This window comes from Zingiber officinale, chromosome 4A (genome assembly GCF_018446385.1).
Source record: "Zingiber officinale cultivar Zhangliang chromosome 4A, Zo_v1.1, whole genome shotgun sequence".
NCBI lineage: Eukaryota > Viridiplantae > Streptophyta > Magnoliopsida > Zingiberales > Zingiberaceae > Zingiber > Zingiber officinale.
Genome location: NC_055992.1, coordinates 161,516,171 through 161,540,400, shown reverse-complemented (window position 1 = coordinate 161,540,400; position 24,230 = coordinate 161,516,171). Strand labels below are relative to the sequence as shown.

Genomic DNA, 24,230 nt, shown 5'->3' with positions numbered 1-24,230 from the left:
CTTCTAAGATCAGGGAAGATCCCCATTCCATGTGGGATCTATGAAAGCCCTGCGAATGCGATGCCATAAACGCCAATGGCAAAGGCTCCTCCCATTCATTCCACTTAATGCGACAGTACATGACTTACTCTGCAGTGCATTTGAGGAATTCTGGATCAAATCGAAGGACTGAACTAGGAAAACAACAAAACTGGTGGTCAGTGTTGGTAGTTTTGAGAGCATGAAAACTTAAACGAAGTAATTAAAATAATAATGCAGAAACCATAAACACTCACATTGATCTCCCGAAGAACCGCAACCGAAGACGCCGGTCGATGAAGTCGCCGATGAACCGCCGGAGACGTCGCTGCTGCTGTCGCCGAGAAGATCACCACACGGAACCTTCTCGAACTCTTCCACAAACCAAATCCCGTCCCTACGGATGTTCTCCCTTTGCTCACACGATCACATCCACTGCTCTTCTGCACACCTCTGATCGTCAGAAGCTATCCTCTGCTCACCTCGAACGCACACCATCTTCAGATTGCCTTGGACGCCACCATTTATATCAAGCAAGACATCGGTTACCAACCGATGCCTTGATGACAGCTTTAAATGGAGGAAGACGTTGCAACTGATGCAACGTCTAACATCTCCCACTCGTCCAAGTCAATCCATATGGTCACATAGATCATGTTAGTCACATAGACTACAAGGTGATCAAGTCACGAAGACCGGAGCGAAATTAGTCACAAAGACCAAATAAGTCATGAAGACTTTGTGAGGATTAAGTCACGAAGACCAGAGTAAAATTTAGTCACAAAGACCAAATAAGTCACGAAGACTTTGTGAGGATCAAGTCACGAAGACCAGAGCAAAATTTAGTCACAAAGACCAAATAAGTCACACAGACTTTATGAGAATCTAGTCACAAAAACCAGATCAGAACATCCATTCCATACATTAGGGAAAATGATTCGTGCGACAGCAAGCACAGTGAGCATTCAATTGCTAAGAAGATTGTCACACCTTACTTAGCTGCTCCATAGAACAAATCAGAGACATAAATGTCCATAGAACAAATCATAGACATAAATGGCTTGCCTTTACCCCAGATTAAATTATTTACATCATCATGAACATCTCTAATCCCTCATATTGACCATATGTCAAGAGCATGTTCAACACCTCCAATCAAACAAATTATTCACAATTACATTTTATGTACTGAACTAAAAATGTAACCGGTACCAGTGAATAAATGTCGTAGATGTAAATCAATCTTAATCTTCCTTTTTAGCTAGAATCCATTCACTCTAATCAGTTGCTTTCCTAGTTATGCTCCATAGACCGAATTATCCATAGTCAATAGGAAACATGCTAAAATAGCAGACACTGATCAGAACTTCAAGTAGACAGCTAAATAGTCACTTAGGGTAAAATCGAGATTAACTTATAATCTCAAGGGTCTCACATAGTAGAGAAGCAGGGATCCATTCTCCTACAACCCTTCTTGTCGCCATAACACATGTGGTATGAATCACATGCTACGATGTTATTCTCTTTACCAAAAAGAGCGCATGTTTTTCCCAAATTTAACATCGTACAGATTTCGATCTAGACATTCCCAATGTCTAATCCTGAATTCAACATATGAATTCTAATCTGGCTTCAAGCAGATTCAGTAAATGGTGGGTGCATTTACTCCAATCATTACACAAATGATCTCATCTTGACCCAAATATCAAAGCGACCTTAACTTATGGGTATGTCTCTATTCACAGCTACAAAAGCTGTCCCATAAGCAACGATCTTACCTCTATTCGTACTTAACAAATAGAGATGATTGTCCTTGTGAGTGGACCAATCCCAATCTGCCAACATGCTTATCGAGACTTTTATTCGAATGTAACCAAGACATATACACTGAATAGATCATGGAATTTTTTATTTATCAAAATGTCTGTACAATTGTTACATTCTCCGAAGTCCCAAAGACTTCATATGACCATGAAATGACTCTTTAGTCAATGACTTAGTAAAAGGATCAGTAAGCATATTCCGTGTAGGGATGTACTCAAGAATAATCTTTTTCTTGTCAACAATATCCCTTACAAAATTATACTTAATTTCTATATGCTTGCCTTTGCTGTGATATTTGGGATCCTTGGAAAATGCTATCGCAGCTTGACTGTCACAGTACACAGTAACAGGACTCCCACTCCTCAGATGCTTCAGGAACCTTCTTAGCCAGACAACCTCTTGCACAGCCGCTGCACAAGCCACATACTCAGCTTCCATTGTCGACAAGGCTACACAAGCCTGCTTCTTGCTGTTCCATGAGATGGCGCCATCATTCAGCAAGAAGACATAGCCAGATGTGGATTTTCTGTCATCAAGATCCCCAGCCCAATCTGCATCTGAGTAGCCACTTAGGCTCATATCTGATCCTTGGAAACAGAGGTAATAATCAGCTGTTCCTTTAAGATATCTGAATATCCTCTTCACCGCTTTCCAGTGTCTCGATCCTGGGTTTGACTGGAAACGACTAACTAAGCCAACAGCATAGCTTATATCGGGACGAGTACACAACATAGTGTACATCAAACTACCAATAGCACTGGCATATGGTTTCTTCTTCATTTCGGCTATTTCCTCAGGAGTCTTGGGATACATACTTTTGCTCAAGACAGTACCTTTCGCAATAGGCGTCTGTTCAATGTTGCAATCTGACATATTGAAGTGTTGTAGCATCTTAGTGATATAAGCTTCTTGAGACAAACCCAAAAGCCTCTTTGATCGGTCTCTAACGATCTTCACTCCTAAGATGTACTCTGCTTCTCCCATATCTATTATGTCAAATTGTGATGAAAGCCAACTTTTGACTTCTATCACACACTTTATGTCACTTCCAGCTATTAGCATATCATCAACATATAATGATAAAATGACAAGCTTTCCTTTTTCCTTCCTTAGGTAAACACAATGATCCTCATTGATCATTTCGAAACCATAAGATAATATTACTTCATTAAATCTTATGTTCCATTGTCTTGACGCTTGCTTTAGCCCATATATAGATTTCCGAAGTCTACATACTCTTTTCTCTTGGCCTTCAGCAACATAACCTTCTGGTTGTACCATATAGATTTCTTCGTCAAGATTACCATTAAGGAAAGCCGTTTTTACATCCATCTGATGTAATTCCATGTCATAGTGTGCTACTATAGCTAGGATGACACGTATTGACACAAACTTTACAACTGGGGAGAATGTCTCTTCAAAGTCAATACCCTCCATTTAGAATGAACAGTGTTTCTTACGAAGCACTGGAAAGAAAAAAAAACCATCAACTGAATCGATTCAAGTATCCTTGAATCGATTCATGCGAAAAAAAGGCATAAACAGTACTTTTGATCAAGCACTGTAACAAAAAACGTGAAGAGAAAAAAATAAATTAAAATTATGCATGCATTTTTTTCTCTTCACGTTTTTTGTTACAGTGCTTGATCAAAAGTACTGTTTATGCCTTTTTTTCACCTGAATCGATTCAGTTGATGGTTTTTTTTTCTTTCCAGTGCTTCGTAAGAAACACTGTTCATTCTATTTTTTCTTCTCTTCAATCGATTCTTCAATCGATTGAAGTAGTTTCTTCTTCTCACTGTGCTTCGTAAAAAGCACTGTTCTTCCCGCGATTTTGAATCGATTGAAAGACCATTTCAATCGATTCAATCTAATTGAATCGATTGGTTAATCGATTCAATTGATGAACAGTATCGTCTTCTTCGCAACAGAAGAAGAAAATGCGAGCTTTTTCGCGTCGATTTCCATGCTTTCAAAACTATACATGCTCTGATACCATTGTTGGTAGTTTTGAGAGCATGAAAACTAAAACAAAGCAATTAAATAAAGCGGTAACTACTCACTTGGATCTCCCGAAGAACCGCAACCGAAGACGCCGAAGTGCTGTTGAGGACACCGGTGGTCGACGAAGAGGTTGCTGCTGTCGGAAGCACGATCACGGAGCAATCGGAAAGCGCTTCAAATTTCACAAGCCAAATCCCAGCCGAATACTCTCCCTTTGCTCTCACATGATCTCTCGGTGCTCCCTGATCACCTCGCCAAAAGCTCTCCTTCTCTCGATCTGCACTTGGACGCTTCTTATAAGAAGACTAAGGAAGACGAAGGGGAAAGGACGCCCCTTCGTCTCCTTGGCGTTTACAGTAAACTGCCGTTTGCGGCAGCGAAAGGGACGAACCCTTTCATCTGCCGAGTATAACGCCCAACATCTCCCACTCATCCAAGTCAATCCATATGGTCACATATACCATGTCAGTCACATAGACTACAAGGTGATCAACATCTCCCTCTGATCCTTCAGGATCCATCTCTAGAACAGTGCTTTTTGAAGGATCAGAGGAGGATCCTCAGGAGTGTGTAGAAGATCCAGAGATGGATCTGATGGATACATCTGAGGCTGATCCACCTATCATAGAATCTGGGATAAACGGGATGCAATTACCCACTGCTCTAGCATTTATCCTAGTGGGAGTAGTGCTAGCTTATCTAGTTTATTAGTGTTCTGTTACTGTCGTTATGTACGAACAGTGTAAGCTCATCTAGTTTTTGAGTCATGTAATAATTTCTGTTGTTTTGTACGAACAGAATTATATAATAAAAGTTAAGTTATATGTTAACTAACTTGGAAATGATTAGTTCATTTCATGATATGATTAGTTCATATAAATATGATTCGTTCATATAAAATGATTTTTTCATTAGTTGGGATATGTGTAATATAATTGATCAGTGTTGATTAGATTAGAACATACAAATGATGAGTGGAAACAATGTTATCACTTGATTTTGTAAACTAACTCTAATTTACACTAAGTCAATAAATAGTTGCACATATATGAATTACACTGAAATAATAAATAATTTGTTTATTTATGTAGATCATGGCAACTAAAAACATCATAGCTGAACTCAATAAGGGTGAAAAATTATATGGGGATAACTACAAAATCTGGCACCTCAAGATACAATATGTTCTTGAGGAACAAGAAGTTCTGGAGGCTGTAAACCAAATCATGGAGGAACCGGTTGAGGGTTCCACAGCACAGCACAGACGTGACCTTGATGCCTATAAGGCATGGAAAAGGAAGGACTCCATTGCTAAGGGCATATTAATTAGTTCAATGGTAGATGACCTAGTATTTGAGTATGAGTCATTACCATCGGCTCATGCTGTCTGGGTAGCCCTTAGAGAGAAGTACAGTGGAGTCAGTCTGAGTAAGCTCCGTCAGCTGACTATCAAGTTTGATAGTTGTAAGAAGTGCTCGAATGTTACCATGGCCCAACATCTCAGGGAGATGGGTAACATGATTCGAGAGCTGAAGACTGCATGTTATACGTTGACCGATGAACAACAGGTTCAAGCAGTTATCCGTTCCCTTCCTGATTCTTGGGAAACGATGAAACAGAACCTGACCCATAGTGAGAATATCAAGACTTTCACTGATGTCTCACGCCATGTGGAACTTGAGGCGGAGAGGATTGAATCCGCAAGGATTTCGGGTCAAGCTTTTGTACCTGAAGGTTCTGGTTCCAAGAATAAGAACAAGTGGTTCAAGAAAGGAAAGGGGAAAGGAAAGGAGGTTAATGCTGTTGTTGCGAAAAACCAAATCAAGAAGAAAGGAAAGAAATATGGACAAAAACCTAGGAGCAAGTTGACCTGCTTCAACTGTGGCAAGAAGGGCCATTTTGCTCGGGATTGTACTGAGCCTAAAAAGGTAAATCCATTTTTATCTTCTTTCCACGAGCAATATGTTGCAAGTACAGTGTTGTTAGCTGATTCGTATCCTTTGTGGATTGTAGATTCAGGAGCAACGAACCACGTAGCTCGTGATCGAGCTACATATGTGGAGTACCGTCGGGTACCAGCTGGCAACAAATGGATATATGTAGGAAACAATGCAAGAATAGAAGTCAAAGGAATTGGCACTTGCAAGCTCAACCTACGTGGTGGAGGCACCTTGTTTCTACATGATGTCCTGTACGCTCCTGAGATTCGACGGAATCTGGTTTCCGTTATTTGTCTTCTTGATTTAGGTTACAATGTAAATTTTTATAGCCGTTGTGTGGAACTTCGAATTAACTCTGTGTTAATTGGATATGATTATGTAACAAATGGTTTTATGGTTCTTGATGTAGAATCAAATAATAATAGTTATTTTTCAAACATTGCTCTTACTAGTAATGCTGATGTTAATGATGAAATTTGGCATGCTAGATTGGGACATATAGGACAAGAACGAATGAATAGATTAGCTAAGGAGGGCCTATTAGGCACTCATGCTAAGATTAACTTGTCTATATGTGAGCATTGTCTTGCTGGAAAGGCGACTATGAAACCATTTGGTAAGGCTATTAGGGCTGATTCACCATTGCAATTAATTCATTCGGATATTTGTGGTCCAATGAATGTGAAGGCTAGAAATGAGAGTTCTTATTTCATTACATTTATTGATGACTTCACACGTTTTGGTCATGTGTATTTGATTTCTCACAAATCTGAAGCATTGGATTGCTTTATTCGTTACTTGAACGAAGTTGAGAATCAATTGGAACGTAAGGTTAAAACCTTGCGCACTGACCGTGGAGGAGAATATTTGTCTGATCAGTTCAAGACAATGTGTAATGAGAAAGGGATTATTAGACAGCTAACTATCCCTGGAACTCCACAGCAAAATGGGGTTGCTGAAAGAAGAAATATGACTCTTCTTGAAATGGTTAGGTCTATGATGGCGCAAGTTAATTTGCCAATCTCCTATTGGGGAGATGCATTGCTAGTAGCGACCTATATACTTAACAAAGTGCCTTCAAAGTCAGTTCCATCTACCCCACATGAACGTTGGACAGGCAGAAAACCGGATTTGAGTAATCTGAGACCTTGGGGGTCAGCTGCCTACGTTCATGATAAGACTCACGAATATGGAAAACTAGGACCCAGAGGTAAGAAGTGTATCTTTATAAGGTACTCTGAGACCTCTAAAGGTTATGTTTTTATTGGTGAGCGACAAGATGGAACCATCTCTGAAATTGAGTCAAGAGATGTTACTTTTCTAGAAACTGAGTTCCTAACACGAGGTGAAGTTGATAAGATAATTCCTCTATATGAGATAGAGGAGGAGGATAATGTTCCTTTATCAACAAATCAGGAGATGCCTGAATCTAGTCAACCGATTGGGAGTAATTTGTCACTGAATGAGTCAGTTTCTCAACAGTCTAACCTTCGAAGAAGTAGTCGTCAGATTATTCCACGAAGAAGGTTTGATATTGAGAATGAGGCATTAATGGTTCTCCCAGTTGACGATGAGGAACCTCGAACAGTTGAGGAAGCTATGAGCAGCTCAGTTAGAAAAGAATGGAAAGTTGCAATGGATGAAGAAATGGAGTCAATGAGAAAGAATCATGTTTGGGATTTAGTCGATCTTCCTCCGGGCCGAAGGGCTATTGGGAATAAGTGGATTCTCAAAGTAAAGAGGAAAGCAGATGGATCGATTAATCGATACAAAGCTCGATTAGTTGCAAAAGGATATACCCAAATGGAGGGTATTGACTTTGAAGAGACATTCTCCCCAGTTATAAAGTTTGTGTCAATACGTGTCATCCTAGCTATAGTAGCACACTATGACATGGAATTACATCAGATGGATATAAAAACGGCTTTCCTTAATGGTAATCTTGACGAAGAAATCTATATGGTACAACCAGAAGGTTATGTTGCTGAAGGCCAAGAGAAAAGAGTATGTAGACTTCGGAAGTCTATATATGGGCTAAAGCAAGCGTCAAGACAATGGAACATAAGATTTAATGAAGTAATATTATCTTATGGTTTCGAAATGATCAATGAGGATCATTGTGTTTACCTAAGAAAGGAAAAAGGAAAGCTTGTCATTTTATCATTATATGTTGATGATATGCTAATAGCTGGAAGTGACATAAAGTGTGTGATAGAAGTCAAAAGTTGGCTTTCATCACAATTTGACATAATAGATATGGGAGAAGCAGAGTACATCTTAGGAGTGAAGATCGTTAGAGACCGATCAAAGAGGCTTTTGGGTTTGTCTCAAGAAGCTTATATCACTAAGATGCTACAACACTTCAATATGTCAGATTGCAACATTGAACAGACGCCTATTGCGAAAGGTACTATCTTGAGCAAAAGTATGTATCCCAAGACTCCTGAGGAAATAGCCGAAATGAAGAAGAAACCATATGCCAGTGCTATTGGTAGTTTGATGTACACTATGTTGTGTACTCGTCCCGATATAAGCTATGCTGTTGGCTTAGTTAGTCGTTTCCAGTCAAACCCAGGATCGAGACACTGGAAAGCGGTGAAGAGGATATTCAGATATCTTAAAGGAACAGCTGATTATTACCTCTGTTTCCAAGGATCAGATATGAGCCTAAGTGGCTACTCAGATGCAGAATAGAAAATCCACATCTGGCTATGTCTTCTTGCTGAATGATGGCGCCATCTCATGGAACAGCAAGAAGCAGGCTTGTGTAGCCTTGTCGACAATGGAAGCTGAGTATGTGGCTTGTGCAGCGGCTGTGCAAGAGGCTGTCTGGCTAAGAAGGTTCCTGAAGCATCTGAGGATTGCTGAGGATAGTGGGAGTCCTGTTACTGTGTACTGTGACAGTCAAGCTGCGATAGCATTTTCCAAGGATCCCAAATATCACAGCAAAGGCAAGCATATAGAAATTAAGTATAATTTTGTAAGGGATATTGTTGACAAGAAAAAGATTATTCTTGAGTACATCCCTACACGGAATATGCTTGCTGATCCTTTTACTAAGTCATTGACTAAAGAGTCATTTCATGGTCATATGAAGTCTTTGGGACTTCGGAGAATGTAACAATTGTAAAGACATTTTGATAAATAAAAAAAATTCTTGAGAGCATGAAAACTTAAACGAAGTAATTAAAATAATAATGCAGAAACCATAAACACTCACATTGATCTCCTGAAGAACCGCAACCGAAGACGCCGGTCGATGAAGTCACCGATGAACCGCCGGAGACGTCGCTGCTGCTGTCGCCGAGAAGATCACCACACGGAACCTTCTCGAACTCTTCCACAAACCAAATCCCGTCCCTACGGATGTTCTCCCTTTGCTCACACGATCACATCCACTGCTCTTCTGCACACCTCTGATCGTCAGAAGCTATCCTCTGCTCACCTCGAACGCACACCATCTTCAGATTGCCTTGGACGCCACCATTTATATCAAGCAAGACATCGGTTACCAACCGATGCCTTGATGACAGCTTTAAATGGAGGAAGATGAAGGATCGGCCCCCCTTCATCTTCCCGACGTTGCAACTGATGCAACGTCTAACAGTCAGAGTAAGTGACAAATGGAGGGCTACGTACAGATTAAAAAGAGAACCGGTAAAGAGATCTAGGAATTAAGAAGGTCCTTGTGTGTTGTCACAGAGCGAGGGGGAAAGAGGAGCTAGGATACAAAGAGCTGAACTGAGAATTCATGTCATTTCAGGGCTAAGGATTAGATAGATTGTGTTACTATAGAAGATAATATTTTTCATGTTTTAAATATAACTTATTAATTATTCGATATGTTATGCTTATTAAGTTCGGGGAAGGTAAACAAAGACAGTAGCACTCCGGTTGTTCGTTGTTGTGAAGATGGATCACAAGAGATTTTACTGGAACTGTCTAAAGTGTGTCATCAAATCCGCTACGATTTGATTTTCGAAAAAAAAAAATGAACTATGTTGTTATGATTCCTTTGATACGACTGTGTATTTTATGGGATATGCGATCTGGTAACTATAAATTATGTTCTACGTTATTTTTCAATTTTTTGATTCCTCTTTTGCAATAACTAGAGATTTAGAGGTGGTCTTGCAATTAAATTCTAGAAAATAATTATGAGTTCTACATTTTGAAAAAAAATAATAAATCATAACAAACACTCTAAATCATCCGTCCTTCTACCATTTCATTACGGACTAGAATCTCTAAAGATAATATATTATACTTGATTACGATTCCATGAAAATCATAAATCCTAAACATATTAACCCAAATTTAAAATTTTTAATATATATATATATTTATTTATTTTTTAATGGACTCGTGGGTTGGCTCGCCTAACCCATACTTGTCATGGGTTGAGTTAGATTAGAGATTTCCTAATCTGTCAAGATGACGAGTCGGTCCACCCAGCCTCACCCCACTAAATGGCCAGCTCACCATGAGCCAACCCCCCACAAGCCAACCTGCCCTACTATGTGTTGGCCCGTTTGACAATTCTAATTATAATGCGGAGGATTAGTGAAATTTTTTATGCGTTGCGTTTAACCAAAAATATTCAAAGAAGATGTAAGACCTCATGGAGTCATAATAGGTTGCTTTCTGTTTATAGAATTAACATATGGTTTTTCGATGTTTTATAATACATCAAGGCCTGATTAAGTTTGATTAGAGGTTGATTTAAACATAATTTGATATTTGAAAATAAGAAGTTTAGTTAGGTCAAGATTGATCGGATCACTAACAGAGTGAAGTTTAATCAGGTCAAGGTTAACTAGATTATTAATAAAGGGAAGACTTGGTAGGTTAGTGAAAAGTGAATGTTAGACAAAAATTTAGTCATGTAAAAGTTGACTGAATGATTAGCAAGGGAAAGACCTAGTAGGTTAGTGAGAACCGGATGTCAGACAAAAGTCCAGACAGGCCAAGGTGACTAGATGTTTGATAGGAATGAGTAGTCTACTAAGGGACTAGTAAGTCCAAGCAAATCAAAATGACCAAATATTTGGTAAAAAACAAATCCTAAGGAGGTGAACCTTAGGTAGTAAAGTTTTGGAGGAAGTTCAAACATGAAGCATAGTAGGTCGAGTAGACTAACAGGAATGTGACTTGATCCTAAGTGAGTGACCCTTAGGTGATAAAGTTTTAGAGGAGTGACCTCTAAGTAAAAGGTAAGGCTAATATATCATATAAACTTATAGGATTAAACTAGGTTGCTTGTTTATATATGTATATTTATCTTGCAAGAACCTAGAGCTAGAAGCAAGACTGGGGGAGAAGATAAATGCAAACGAGAGGCAACCACCCGGATTGGATGGATCCGGGTGACCTAAGTGGGTCTAGGCGCTAGAACCAAGATCTGATCAAGTCGGATAAGGCATGGCTGAACTGGATAGGATGAGGCTGACATCTAGGTTCCTTGGGCATGTCTAGGTGCTTGAAGAGACTCTATAAAGAATCTTACGAATAGGGCCTTAAGAAACAATGCTCTACTACTCTTCAACTTTGTACTCAAAGAAAAACTAATGAGACGTTGCTTGTGACCGGGGAGGATCTAGGAGGGATGCACTGCTCTTAGGACTTTTGGACTGCGGCTATGAGTTTGTTGCATTAAACATTGTTGTTATCATTTTTTTTATTTATATTGTGCTCGATCAAATTGTAAGCAGTTTCTCTGCTTACAGAAATGTTCCAGAAAGGAGAAAAATTAATGGACGGGTACCTCCTGTTAGCCTTGGACGTACTGACCTTGTGGAGTTAGAAACCAAGTAAATCATTAGTGTTCTTTCTGTCTTTAAGTTATTTTATTATATTTCGCTGCGACTAACCCTGATAGAAAAGAACGAATGACGAAACGTGAGCAAACGAAAAATCGATATTCACCTCCTTTCTATTGATCGCACCGATCCCACATTTTCTTCACCATTGAATAGGTTGGTTTCTTCCTAAGGAGGGACGAAGTCTTTTAGTGACAGATGTTGGTGCTGACTGCTGACAAGAAGTCTGAGTAGGTTGCTTTCTTCAATATCTCAAGAAAATGTAGCTTGACACACTTTAGAATGTTAACTAGGATTTAGAACAATCAATGAATCATTAAGGGAGAAATCACTTTAGAAAGTTATGTATTCAATTGCCTTGTTATTTACATGGCGTTCTTGCTTGACGCACTTTAAAAGTAAAAACTCTTTGAATGTTCCATAAGTTAGGCTTTTAGGCTTGGTTGATTATTTTTGTTTAGTTTATAATTTTGTCTTCAAATGACTTAATAAGTTAAGTTCGAGTTTACTTTCGAGTTTGAAAATATTATCGAGTTGAATTCGAACTTAACAATATTTAGTTCGTGAGCTCGTGAACATATTTGTTTAGAGGCTCACGAACATATTCGTTAAGAGGCTCACAAATTTATTCGTTAAGAGATAGATCATATAAATAATAAATATAATAATTTATTATTAATTATTATAATTAATTAGCTTAAATAAGCTCAAATAAAGCTGGAGTTATTTAATTTTATTATGAGTCATGCTCGAGCATAGAGATAACGAATCGAATGACTGTCGGTTTTTTATTATTTTATTTGTTATGGAGAAATATATTTAGAAAAATAAATGTGCTATTTGATAAATATAAATTTTTTTAGTGTCTCTTTAAATAACCATCCTAAATAATATAAATAACAATTCAATAAATATTACCGTTACATTATGTACTATTTAGTAGTTAATAACATTTGATTGATTCCAAGAGTTTTTTTCGGCCCGGTTCAGTCCAGAGGCCGTTTGCGGATGAACCGATCGAGTTGACCCGTTCCGGCCGGCTTGACACACCGTATTACAAATTCGGTAAGCTTACTGGAAGCAGTTCGATTAGTTCGGAGTCCAAACCCGATGCCTTAGATCCGCCGTCCAAGGTAAGATCCAACGGTCGATACAGGATAACTGAGAGACGGGTGGGTCCGGTAACCTTCCGGATCTCTATAAGAGAACTCACCGCATCGCGCAGTTTTCCTCCGTTTGGTTTCAAGCCCTCCGCTGGCATCTCTTCTCGCGCTCGCTTCCGCAATCCGCAGGAAGAGGAACATCGAGAATTCTCTCCTTGGTCCCTTCGTCGATCCGTGGATTCTTGCAAGAAGAGCGGAAATAAGGGATTTTTGTTAGAGTGTTCGGTTTTCTTCCGGCAGTTGTTTCATGGACGGATCAAAGGCGGTGCGGGATGAGGCTTTGATGAGTTCCCAGCTCAGGCGGACAAACTCTCCTCGAGAGGATAGGTGAGTTCTTTACTCTTATTCGTAATAGTTGGTTCGTGGATTGACTATCTATCGGGGATTTCTCTCTTTACATTAGTCGACTTTGTTCGTCGTTTGTTTGGATGCTCTTGCCGGTTTCAGAATATTGCTTGTGATAGTTTTCTCTATATGTTTCTGGAACTTTAAGATCCTTGTAGTATGGGAAAACTGGATACTGAGGAAAAAATGTTCTTTTCTTTGCTAGTAGGTTTATTTTCTCGCATTCTTTTTGTTCAGGAATTCTGTTCTGGTTTGATCATTCAGTATATGAATTTGCCGTTCTCACCGAAGGTGGAAGAGGAACAAAAAAAAATTGCTCCTGTATTTTACTTATTTCTTTCTATTTTTCCCTCCTTTCCTTTTGGTCGTTATTGCCTTTGACGAAGAAAGGGTACGATATGAACTTAGATCTTTTGAAATTCTTGCTATTCAGCGGATTTTGGTGTTTTTCTATAGGTCTGGGCAAAACCAGATGGCACCTGCACCAGCAGCATTTGGCACTACTTCCAAGCTCACGACCAATGATGCCCTAACCTATCTGAAGGCAGTGAAGGTTGTATTTCATGATGAAACAGAAACATATGATGAATTTCTTAAAGTCATGAAGGACTTCAAGAGCCTGAGGTCAGCACGATATCCTTCTAATTTTATTTTTATCTTAAATTGCCTAACTCATTGTTCTATTAACATATCTTTTGTTGTGAACTCCATGCAGGATTTGTACGAATGAAGTTATTATAAGGGTAAAGCAATTATTTAAAGGTCACTGGGATCTGATCATGGGGTTTAATACCTTCTTGCCCAAGGGCTATGAGATTAAGCTACCAGAAGAAAAGAAACCAAAGTATGATGAGGCAGTTGATTTAGTTCATAAAATCAAGGTATGCATGCCATAGAATAAATTCTAAAGTTGTTTTTTTTTTGCCCATGCCTTATGCATCTCTTCCATTGCAGGATCGTTTTGAGAATGATGAATATGTTTACAAGTCATTCATAGATATCCTGAATATGTATAGAAGGGGAAATAAGCAAATTCATGAGGTCTATGAAGAGGTATTCCTTCTCCCTGTTAATGTTGTATTTTGTCAGTGGCCATGTGTTATGTGAAAATCTATACTGTTTTTGACCAGGTAACAACCCTCTTTAAAAACCATCAAGATTTACTCAAAGAATTCACACACTTTTTACCTGTTGCCCCTGCAATATCTCCTTCACATCATGGATATGCAAATCGAGAATTTGCATGTCAAGATGAAATGAAGCCTGCAGCAAGACATTTCCATGAAAAAAAGGTTTATATCTTGTCATCGTAAATTTCCTATTGAACCTGAAATGCAGATAATTCTATTGATTCACCTTTTGGTTCAGTGAGGAACAATGTATTCATCCCTGTAGCCTTTTATTTTGTTTTGTTGCTCTTTTTCCCTATGTGAATTCAGATGTGTTTCTAAGAGGAGTCAGTATTAGATTAGATTTGTAAATACCATTTTCTATATTAAATTAACCTTGCCTTGTTTTCTAGCTGGAGAGAGCTTATAGGCCACATACTGAGTGCAACTCTAGCATTGACTGTCCTGATATAGAACATGATAGAAAGAGAAGGCGTTCAGAGACAGAAAGAATTACAAGCGTAGTTACTGACAAGAAAGATCATGAACGAGATAAGGACTTGGAGCATGGAGATTTAGATAAAGCACATCATACCTATAAATCTTCATCTCAAAAGCCTGATTACCCTATTCCTGGGAAGATGCAGAGAGGAGCTGATGGCACTGAGAACATTGGCATATGTAACATTCTATTTTCAGCATCTGTTGATAAAATTGCTTTGAAGAATAAGTCTTTTATCCACTGTCATTTGATTCAGATATTTGTTTGGTTAATCTGCTTATGCTTGCATATCAAATTGTATTTTCTCCAAATGCAACATTTCTCCAATACTTTAGTCGATGGTGCTTAGAACATTGGCACATGTAGCAATACATCTGAATTCTGATGAGAACAGCTGTTTTGAAAAATAGGCACTTTTGTCATTTGCTGTTTGATTCCTATGTCTTGCATATTGAACTGTGTAGTTACCAAATGCTGCGTCGCTTTTATATTGTTATTTTTTCCGTCTTCACTATCATTGGATTGTGATTAACCCTGCTTCTTGCTTATGCTTTGTGCGTGCATATTGAATATGCTTGTAGGTTACTAAGGAGAGCAAATTTGCATTTCATTAACAACACAATTCAATGATGTCATACTGAATAAGATAAATTTATTCTCATTAAGCCCTTCCCCCCTTGTTTTATAAAATATAACTTATTACTCCCTTATGAAGAAAATGAGTTTTTTTAGTTATCTTGGGTTTGCTAGAGCATATATATTCTTAATGCTTTTGGGAGTCGTTTTGTTGAAACATATCCCCACATTTGAAGATAGGCTTCCGTTATCATTATTTTCAGTGGCTCTTCTAGTCATTACATTTTGGAAAAACATCAATATTTTTTGTAATGGTAAAGTAAAAAATTTCTTAATTAAGAAATTTATCTTTGGTAAGATTAACTATTGGAATGAAAAAAGAAGTGCTTATAAAAACACTTCTTTTCTTTCATTTCGAAATTATTATAAATATCAATTAACTCAACGTTTGGATTATTTGAGTTATCGTGTCATTAGTTTAGGGTTTACCTTTTTAACCATAGGAATTCTTTGTGGAGCAGTATGGGCTAATGAAGCATGGGGATCGTATTGGAGTTGGGACCCCAAGGAAACTTGGGCATTTATTACTTGGATCATATTCGCAATGGCTTTAGTTAGACTCAGTACCATGGAATTTTATTATGCTTGTTGCAATTTTTTGGTTAATTTTTTAGCTGGATGTCTTCTCATTCTATAATTAGATGTTAGTGTAGGACACAGTGGTGCATCTGCTGTATCTTTTTTGGCTCATGTTTGTTTCAACTTATCTGATAGGTGTATATACTCGGGAATTCAATTTCTGTGAGAAAGTGAAGGATAAGGTGCACCCTGACACCTACCAGGAATTTTTGAAATGCTTGGATATGTACAGCAAAGAGATAATAATGAGAACAGAGCTAAAGAATGTAGTAGGTTACTGATTCTTGAAGCAACCTTTTTATTAGAAATCCAACAATTTTCTTCTGCAATAACCTGTTGAAATGTGGTAATATCTTCCTCATATCTCCATCTTATATCTCTAAAAATGAAACATATCATACTTGCACCTAATAGCTAATATATTTTAAAAGTGTGAGACTTGATAAGAGTTACTGCAACTGTTATACTATTTTAACTTTAATGAATTCTTATTCTGTTAGTTATATGTTTGTTAGTTGTCAGAGACTCTTGACACTTGAAAAGCTATAGTTGTGATATCTTATGAAAGTTATGTTTTAGTTGTTACTTTAACAAATTCTTATTCTTTTAGTCGTATATTTGTCTGTTGTCTTCTCAATCAGAGCCTGTTGACACTTGGAAAGCTATAGTTGTGATATCTTCTGAAAGTTATGTTTTAGTTGTTGCTTTAACGAATTCTTATTCTGTTAGTCATATGTTTGTTAGTTGTCTTCTCAATCACAAGCTGTTGACACTGGGAAAGCTATAGTTGTGATATCTTCTGAAAGCTATGTTTTTATTGCAGGTAAATGATATCCTTGGAAAGTATCCAGAAATTATGGAAGGTTTCAATGAATTTTTGCTCAATTGTGAAGATATAGGTGAGCATATTTGTCTTCCTAGTGCCATATGCCCATCTACTTGTTATGCATCATATTTAGAAGTTCGTATAGGTTTGCTGAGTTTTCTATTTGAATCATTTTTCTGCAGATGGATTTCTGGAAGGCTTCTTCAACAAAAGTATGTCCAAAAAGCTTTTCTTATTCCTTACTAATGTTATCTGAAATTGATAAATTTGTTTTATTGGAGAAGAGAATATATATATTTATTAAACAAATTTAGGAGTTCAAAGTATATATATAATATTGATATTTGATTATGTTATTGCTTATTCTAACACTAGTTATCCGATGAAGGATACTTGGTTAAGCATGGTAAGATAGAGGATAGAGAAAGGGATCGAGAAGTGGTTAAATGGCATAAAGATCATGAATGGGAGAGGAACACTGCAAAGGAAAGAGTTGAGAAAGGCACCCTGAAGGCTACTTTTTTCTCTAACAAAGAAAAATATGACATGTGGAAACCAATTTCAGAGCTTGACCTCTCAAACTGTCAAAGTTGCACCCCAAGTTACCGCCTTCTTCCTAAAAATGTAATTTTTACCCAAAATGAGCATGTTTCATTACTTTTGCAGGTTGCGTCTAGCATGACTTCATTTTCATGATAAATATTTTTTTGTTTTTACTTGTCAGTATCCTATACCTTCAAGCCACAGAACTAGACTGGGAAAGTCTGTACTAAATGATGATTGGGTATTAGTGACTTCTGGAAGCGAGGATCGCTCCTTCAAGCACATGCTAAAGAACCAACATGAAGAAACTTTATTTGTTTGTGAAGATGATAGGTATTGTATAGATCCTTCGTATTTATCTCCCCCTCTTTTGCAGCCCAATATAGGTTGAAAACAACCTTTTCTTTCTAACTCTTATGCCGCTTTGTTAGTTCTATGTAGTTCTTGTTATTTGTGTTGTATTTCCTCTTATTGCCATCTCCGGACTTTAGTTATTGGGTCTTTCATTAATCTCCATTTTCTCCATGTGATTTCTGTAGATTTGAGATGGATCTCTTATTGGGATTGGTCAATGCAACAACTAAACGTGTGGAAAAATTAGTGGAAATGATGCAAGACCCAATGACATCGAAGAGTCCAATACACATTGAAGACCATCTTACTTGTACATGTGACAGTATTGTGGATATCATACCTTTTACAAAGTAGATTTCCCCCCTTCAAGTATGTATGTAGCTTTGACTAACTGCATTTTTTTCTTGTTTGAATTTCCCTGTTTTGCTCTCCTCCAATAGCTTCGCATTTGAGATGTGTTGAACGATTATATGGGGACCATGGTCTTGATGTTATGGATGTACTCCAGAAGAATGCTAATCTTGCATTGCCAGTTATATTAACCCGTTTGAAGCAAAAGCAAGAGGAGTGGTCCAGGTGTCATTCAGATTTCAATAGAGCTTGGGCTGAAATATATGCCAAGAATTTTCACAAATCACTTGATCATCGAAGTTTCTATTTCAAGCGACAAGATTCTAAGAACCTGAGAACAAAATGTAATTGTTAATTTCTACAACTTTTAGATACTACAGAAGTATTATTATTTTAAAAGAAGGGATTCTTGTAGCTTGTGGAAGTTATAAGATATATTTTAGGCAATACCTTTCATTCTATTTTTTTACCCTATTTAATATATTTGTTCTGCTTCAACCAGCTTTGCTGTCTGAGATTAAAGAGATCAATAACAAGCTGAAAGAAAATGATGTTCTCCTTGCAGTAGCTGCCCACAATAGGCACCCAATCATTCCCAATATGGAATTTGAGTATGGAGATGTGGGTATCCATGAGGATTTATATCAGATGATAAAATATTCTAGTAGAGAAGTTTGCACATCTTCAGATCAATTTGACAAAGTCATGAAATTATGGAACAATTTTTTGGAGCCTCTCTTGGGTGTTCCAAATCGAAGTGTTGTAGATGATTATCAACATGTGAGATGTGAGAGTCATGCTGTCTATGGAACTCCTTGTCAAACCAAGCTAAGTCATGGTGCTGAGAGCATTCTACATGACCAAGCAGGTTCGTGCAGGACTGGGTTTACAAATGGGAATGCAACCGCTAAAAATTGTTTCCACCATGCAGAACAAGTCACTCACTGTGTTAAAAATTATTTTGATAGTCCACTTCAAGGAAGAGTTCGGGGTAGTTATCATATGTTTGATGAAGTTGCCCGAGCAGCTGTGCAAAATGTACCTACAGAACATGTGCCAAATGGTAACAATGATGCAAGTAGAGCTGAAGAAGCTCATGCTAAAACAAGCCCAGAGAACACATCAGGTATGAGTTCTGTTGCAGCTTTTTTAGAAATATAAAAACATAGAATTTGATTACAATTGTTTGTTGACCGTTTATTATCATATGCTATTTTTCTTTATGAAGGAACTAATGGTGTATCCATAAGAACTGTCCATTTTGTCAAAGAGACAATAGTTGAACCTCAAGCATCCAGTGAAACTTTACCGTGTACAAAGGTACTAATTATACCTTTATCACTCTTGTTTCTGCTTAGATTACTGCTTATGAGTGACAATTGGGGTGAAATTTAAACACTATCAAAAGGGGCTCATGTTTTGTCAAGGCCATGCTAGATTTGTGCATCATTCTGGCTTGGCATATATTGTTCTTAGCTGCTGTGTTGTAAAATTAGATAGGCTTTTTTTCCCTACATTAAATAGGATGGAAGATTTTAGCAACATAGCTAAATGAGCTTTGATACAATATGATCCCAACTCTTTTGTGATGCGTTATTTGTGTTTTATATTGCCTTATTTTTGGATTACGGTTCATAAGGGTCATCAATATTTGTCCTGATAGATGCATTTCGAAGCTATGATATTTGTATCATTTTTTGGTCTTCAAAAGTCTGATTTTGCGGCCATTTGAATGTTAGAACACTAATACTGTCTAAATCTGTCATTATATCTTTGCTCTGGACTTCTAAGAGAACTCTATTTGGACTTCTTCTAGCCCTATCTAGCAGAGGCTACCTAGTTGGTTGTTTAATTAGCTCTTTGCTTGTTGACAAGTTTTAAATTGCTTTTAAACTTCTCTCTCTATTTATTTGTTGCCATTTTGTTTAACTACATTTTCTCTCATGAGGAGCAACACTGTTATCTGCAAGTCGTCAACAATTCATGCTAATTTTGCATTTATCTGAATTAGTTTTAACTTGATTCCTCATCATTTTGCTTGGTTCAGTTATCCATCTAGCAACTAACAAATCTGTTTACAAAAAAGGCATACGGAGAGTAGTTTTCTTGTTCTGTATAAAGAACCTATAGGAAGTTGGCTATGCCTGGCTTAAAATTATGAATTGAGTTCTTTAATTAAATTCATCATGTAACGAAAATGAAAATTTAAATTATACTATGTCCTTGTTCATGGCCTTGTTAAAATGCAAGTGTTGTTTATCCTTGCAAGATAACATTTCATCTAAACTTGCCCTGTGTATTTCATTTTCTACCTAGAATTCAGAAAAGCCATTTCATCTAAAATAGAATTTTGTTCCTTTCACTAGGTTGGACATTCTGGAAGGTTGATTGCATCAGATAATGATGGAATTTCTGAATATATCAGACCTAGTGAAGGTCCTGCTTCCATTAATAATTCCAAGATTGAAAGAGAAGAAGGTGAATTGTCACCGTCTAGAGATTTTGAAGAGGACAATGCTTATAATGCCAAAGCTAATGATGAGGATGTAGGAAGTGCTCCACGGTCTAATGAGATCAGTGAAAATGCATCAGAGTCTGGTGAAGATGTTTCCATCAGTGAATCTGGCAACGTCATGGAATGCTCCCATGAAGATCATGAGGAAGAGGATGATGCAGAACATGACAATCAAGATGTAAAGGATGAAAGTGAGGGTGAGGCTGAAGGAGTGACCAAGGCCCATGATGCTGGAGGAGAAATTACAGCAATACTTGATTCAGAAAAATTTCTCAACACAGCAAAACCTCTTGCAAGGCATGTGCCTGCAACATTGCATGACAAGCATGATAAATCTTCCCAGATATTTTATGGGAATGATTCATTCTATGTGTTACTCCGGCTTCATCAGGTCAGCCAAATTTCAGTTGATTTTTATGGCCCATTTTTGCAACAATAGACAATAGATGTTGTATCTTTACCGCAGATATTGTATGAAAGGATGCTCTCTGCCAAGATAAACTCATCAGCTGCTCAAAATAAATGGAGTTCTAAAGATACAAAGTCTCCTGATCTATATGCCAAGTATTATCGCATGACAACCATGAACCATCTTTTCAGTTTTCTAGTTTCCTATGCATAAAGGTTAATTCTAAATTCATGATTGCAGATTTTTGAGCATTCTATACGATCTGCTTGATGGTTCTGCTGACAATACCAAGTTTGAAGATGATTGCCGTGCTATCATAGGAACTCAGTCTTATGTGCTTTTTACATTGGACAAGCTAATCTATAAAGTCGTTAAACAGGTTTCTCTTTTTGCAGATTATACTCAACAATTATCAAAGTAATGTGCACGCTTATTTTTAATAATATGCATATCAATTGTTTTCAGCTTCAAGCAGTAGCCTCGGATGAGATGAGCAATAAGCTTCTCCACCTCTATTTGTATGAAAACTCACGCCAAACAGGAAGGTCTTTTGATATAGTTTATCATGAAAATGCTCGGGCACTACTCCATGATGAGAACTTATACAGATTTGAATGCGTGAGTTGATATATCTTTTCCTTCATTATAAGCACTTGCAAAAGACTGCTGCATGAATTTTAATATCGATTCTCAATCAATTATTTCTCTGTTCAGTTTTCACAACCTTTAGATGTGACAAGACTATCAATCCAGCTCATGGACTATACACACGAAAACCCTGGAGTGGCTGCTGTCTCAACTGATTTCTCCTTTTCTTCTTCCCTGTACAGTGATTTTCTCTCAAGTGCTTCAATTAGGAAAGGATCATTGAAGGGTGTCTTCCTGAAAAGGTAAATATTATCGATACATCATGTGTTCTAGCTATCACCAATTTTTTGATTCCATAGTGTTCTGCAGGAACAAGCGTAAATATAACAGCACTGATGAGAATTCCACTACTTGCAAGGCCATGAAGGGGATTCAAATGTTCAATGGTTTGGAGTGCCAAATATCTTGTAGTTCATCAAAGGTACTTCATTGGAGTTACTCTAAGCTTCAAGTTTAGCCTCTACATGCTAATAAAGCATTGTTGCTTTTCTTCAGACACGGTATGTCGTAGATACTGAAGATTCCTTATTCCAAATGACAAAGAAGAGAAGACATCCAAGTGGAGATACCTTAGTTAATAACCAAGCACACTCCGGACAAGTACACAATGCTAAAATACAGCGATTTCATAGTTTCATTTCCGGTTTCTTGTCCAGATCCTAGTGCAATGGTACTAGCGTAAGATTTTCCTTGCAAGGCTAAATAATATTCCTTAACATACTTTTCCTTTCAATTTCTTTAGTGTCCCATTGCACCAGTCAACACAATGATTTCTCTGGACGGATCTTTAGAATATGGCTTAAATTTGAGCTACACATCTGTACAAAGAATAAGCTGCTCTCATCTTTCGCAGGTGTAGTCTCTGACAGATGAACCTGATACGAGAATAACCTTGATGAATCTGCTTTGTTAGGCCACTTTTGCGTCGTCATTGCCATCTCTCGCCTACACATTTCCAAATACTACATGGATGGATGTCTGGTATTTGCGCCGCCATCACTCAAACACTGTTCTAGTGTTTTTTTCCCCATTGCATATTTGTAAATAGGCAAATCTCTCATTTTGTATTAGATTTTTACTACTTCGCCGGAGCAAACATTTAAACTTCAGATGTAATATGCTTATTCTTATAACAAGTGGGCTTCACTGTTGATCATCAAGTTGTTTTATGTTAACTTATTACGAGTTTAAGTCATTGCCACTTATAAAGGAACGTACGTATATTTTCGGGGAAATTTTTTTTTCATGACGGTTGATTATAAGTTGATCTTGTGATTTGCTACGATATTATGAAACTTATAAGGCCTTACATGACTATCCATTCCTCTGTCATCAATTAATATCACTTTTATTCAATAATAAATCTTTTTTTTTTGTTTTCTCAATAAAATGTCTCATATATTCGACATCCCCAATTAATCCAGCACCTTTAGTCATCGCAAATAAAGCTTAAACCTCTATTTAAATAGCCAAGGATGGATCTTTGTCTTAGAATAACTTTGTGTGCACCTCATGAGTTCTAAGTGCAAAATATTTGATCAGGCGAAAATTTTTGATCAGTTTAACTTGTTAAGCAAAATATAAAACCTTATAGAATTCCAACCAAACTCTGATATTATTGAAATTATATATAAATGATGGATTTGCTATAAATTCAATAAAAGAAATTTAGTTTAGTTCATTTATTCACGGGAGCAAGTGATATCGCTCATCTTATATTGTCCAATATCAACAGTTTCTGATAAAATACAGATAGGCTAGGATTAATTTATATATATTTATTATAGCAAAAGTTGATTATGCTTATCCTATACATTCCTCATAGTCCCTCTCTAAATTATAATATAAATCACGAGGTCATTTATAATCAACTATTAAATGACTATATTAGTTCATTTATTTTTGATGAATCAGATAACATTAAATTTAAGATGTCCAATCCTACCTTAAAAATTTTTTCATAGGTTGTCAGAATAAATTAGAAAATACTTATAATGGAAAAGCTAGAAGCCCGATATCTAATGATGGTAAAAAAGATACTAATAAATATAGTTCATTTATTCATGAACTTGTTCTTATAAATTGTTAAGCTTATTTAATTACTTTATGAAGTTTTTTTTTTAAAAAATAATATTTTTAATATTTGGAGTTATAAATTTTTTAGATTATTCATTCATTTTGCCTTTAAAATTTAAAAATATATTTAATTTTTAAAATAAATATATATAAACTTGGGAGTTTTGGTGTAACAGGAAAGTTGTTATCATATATGATAAAAAATTAGGGGTTCAAATACTGATTTTTTTTTTGTTTTTTAAACTTCATCAACAAATATGTATATAACTTAACTAATATTAATTGTATAGAGGTTTATTCCTTAATTAGTAAGATCATTAATTTATTTATTTTCTTCAAAACATAAAATTAACATTTCAAAAATGTTAAGATAGTGCTGAAATTTCAAATTGTAATTATAGCTTTAATTATCATTATCAACATATATTAAAGTTGGTCTTAAAATTTTATCGTAGATCTAAATTAAAAATAATTAAATTCATAAATGTATTTTTAAAAAGATAAAAAAAAATATTTAGATTTTTTGTGTGTGTGCCTAATATGTAATTTCGATATAAATTTGTTAAAAA

General features: G+C 36.7%; 1 protein-coding gene across 5 annotated transcripts; it reads left to right on the top strand.

Moving 5' to 3' along the window:
* Nucleotides 1-12,827: 12,827 nt before the first annotated feature.
* Nucleotides 12,828-22,741, top strand: LOC121972054 (paired amphipathic helix protein Sin3-like 5). 5 transcript variants are annotated; one of them, XM_042523650.1, is made up of 23 exons: nt 12,828-13,095; nt 13,570-13,737; nt 13,829-13,994; nt 14,068-14,166; nt 14,244-14,405; nt 14,636-14,903; nt 16,075-16,121; nt 16,763-16,838; nt 16,948-16,977; nt 17,154-17,389; nt 17,490-17,641; nt 17,848-17,972; nt 18,103-18,357; nt 18,516-19,139; nt 19,242-19,333; nt 20,380-20,919; nt 20,995-21,092; nt 21,178-21,316; nt 21,403-21,555; nt 21,652-21,827; nt 21,895-22,006; nt 22,081-22,255; nt 22,439-22,741. In XM_042523650.1, exons 1-22 carry the CDS (start codon nt 13,016-13,018, stop codon nt 22,246-22,248), a joined length of 3,966 nt encoding a protein of 1,321 aa, XP_042379584.1. In that variant the 5' UTR covers nt 12,828-13,015; the 3' UTR covers nt 22,249-22,255; nt 22,439-22,741. The 5 variants fall into 5 exon arrangements, 4 of the variants coding, with proteins under 4 accessions (XP_042379584.1, XP_042379582.1, XP_042379583.1 ...); XM_042523648.1 differs by having other exon boundaries at nt 16,075-16,208; XM_042523649.1 differs by having other exon boundaries at nt 16,075-16,208; nt 22,081-22,263.
* The last annotated feature ends 1,489 nt before the right edge of the window (nt 22,742-24,230 follow it).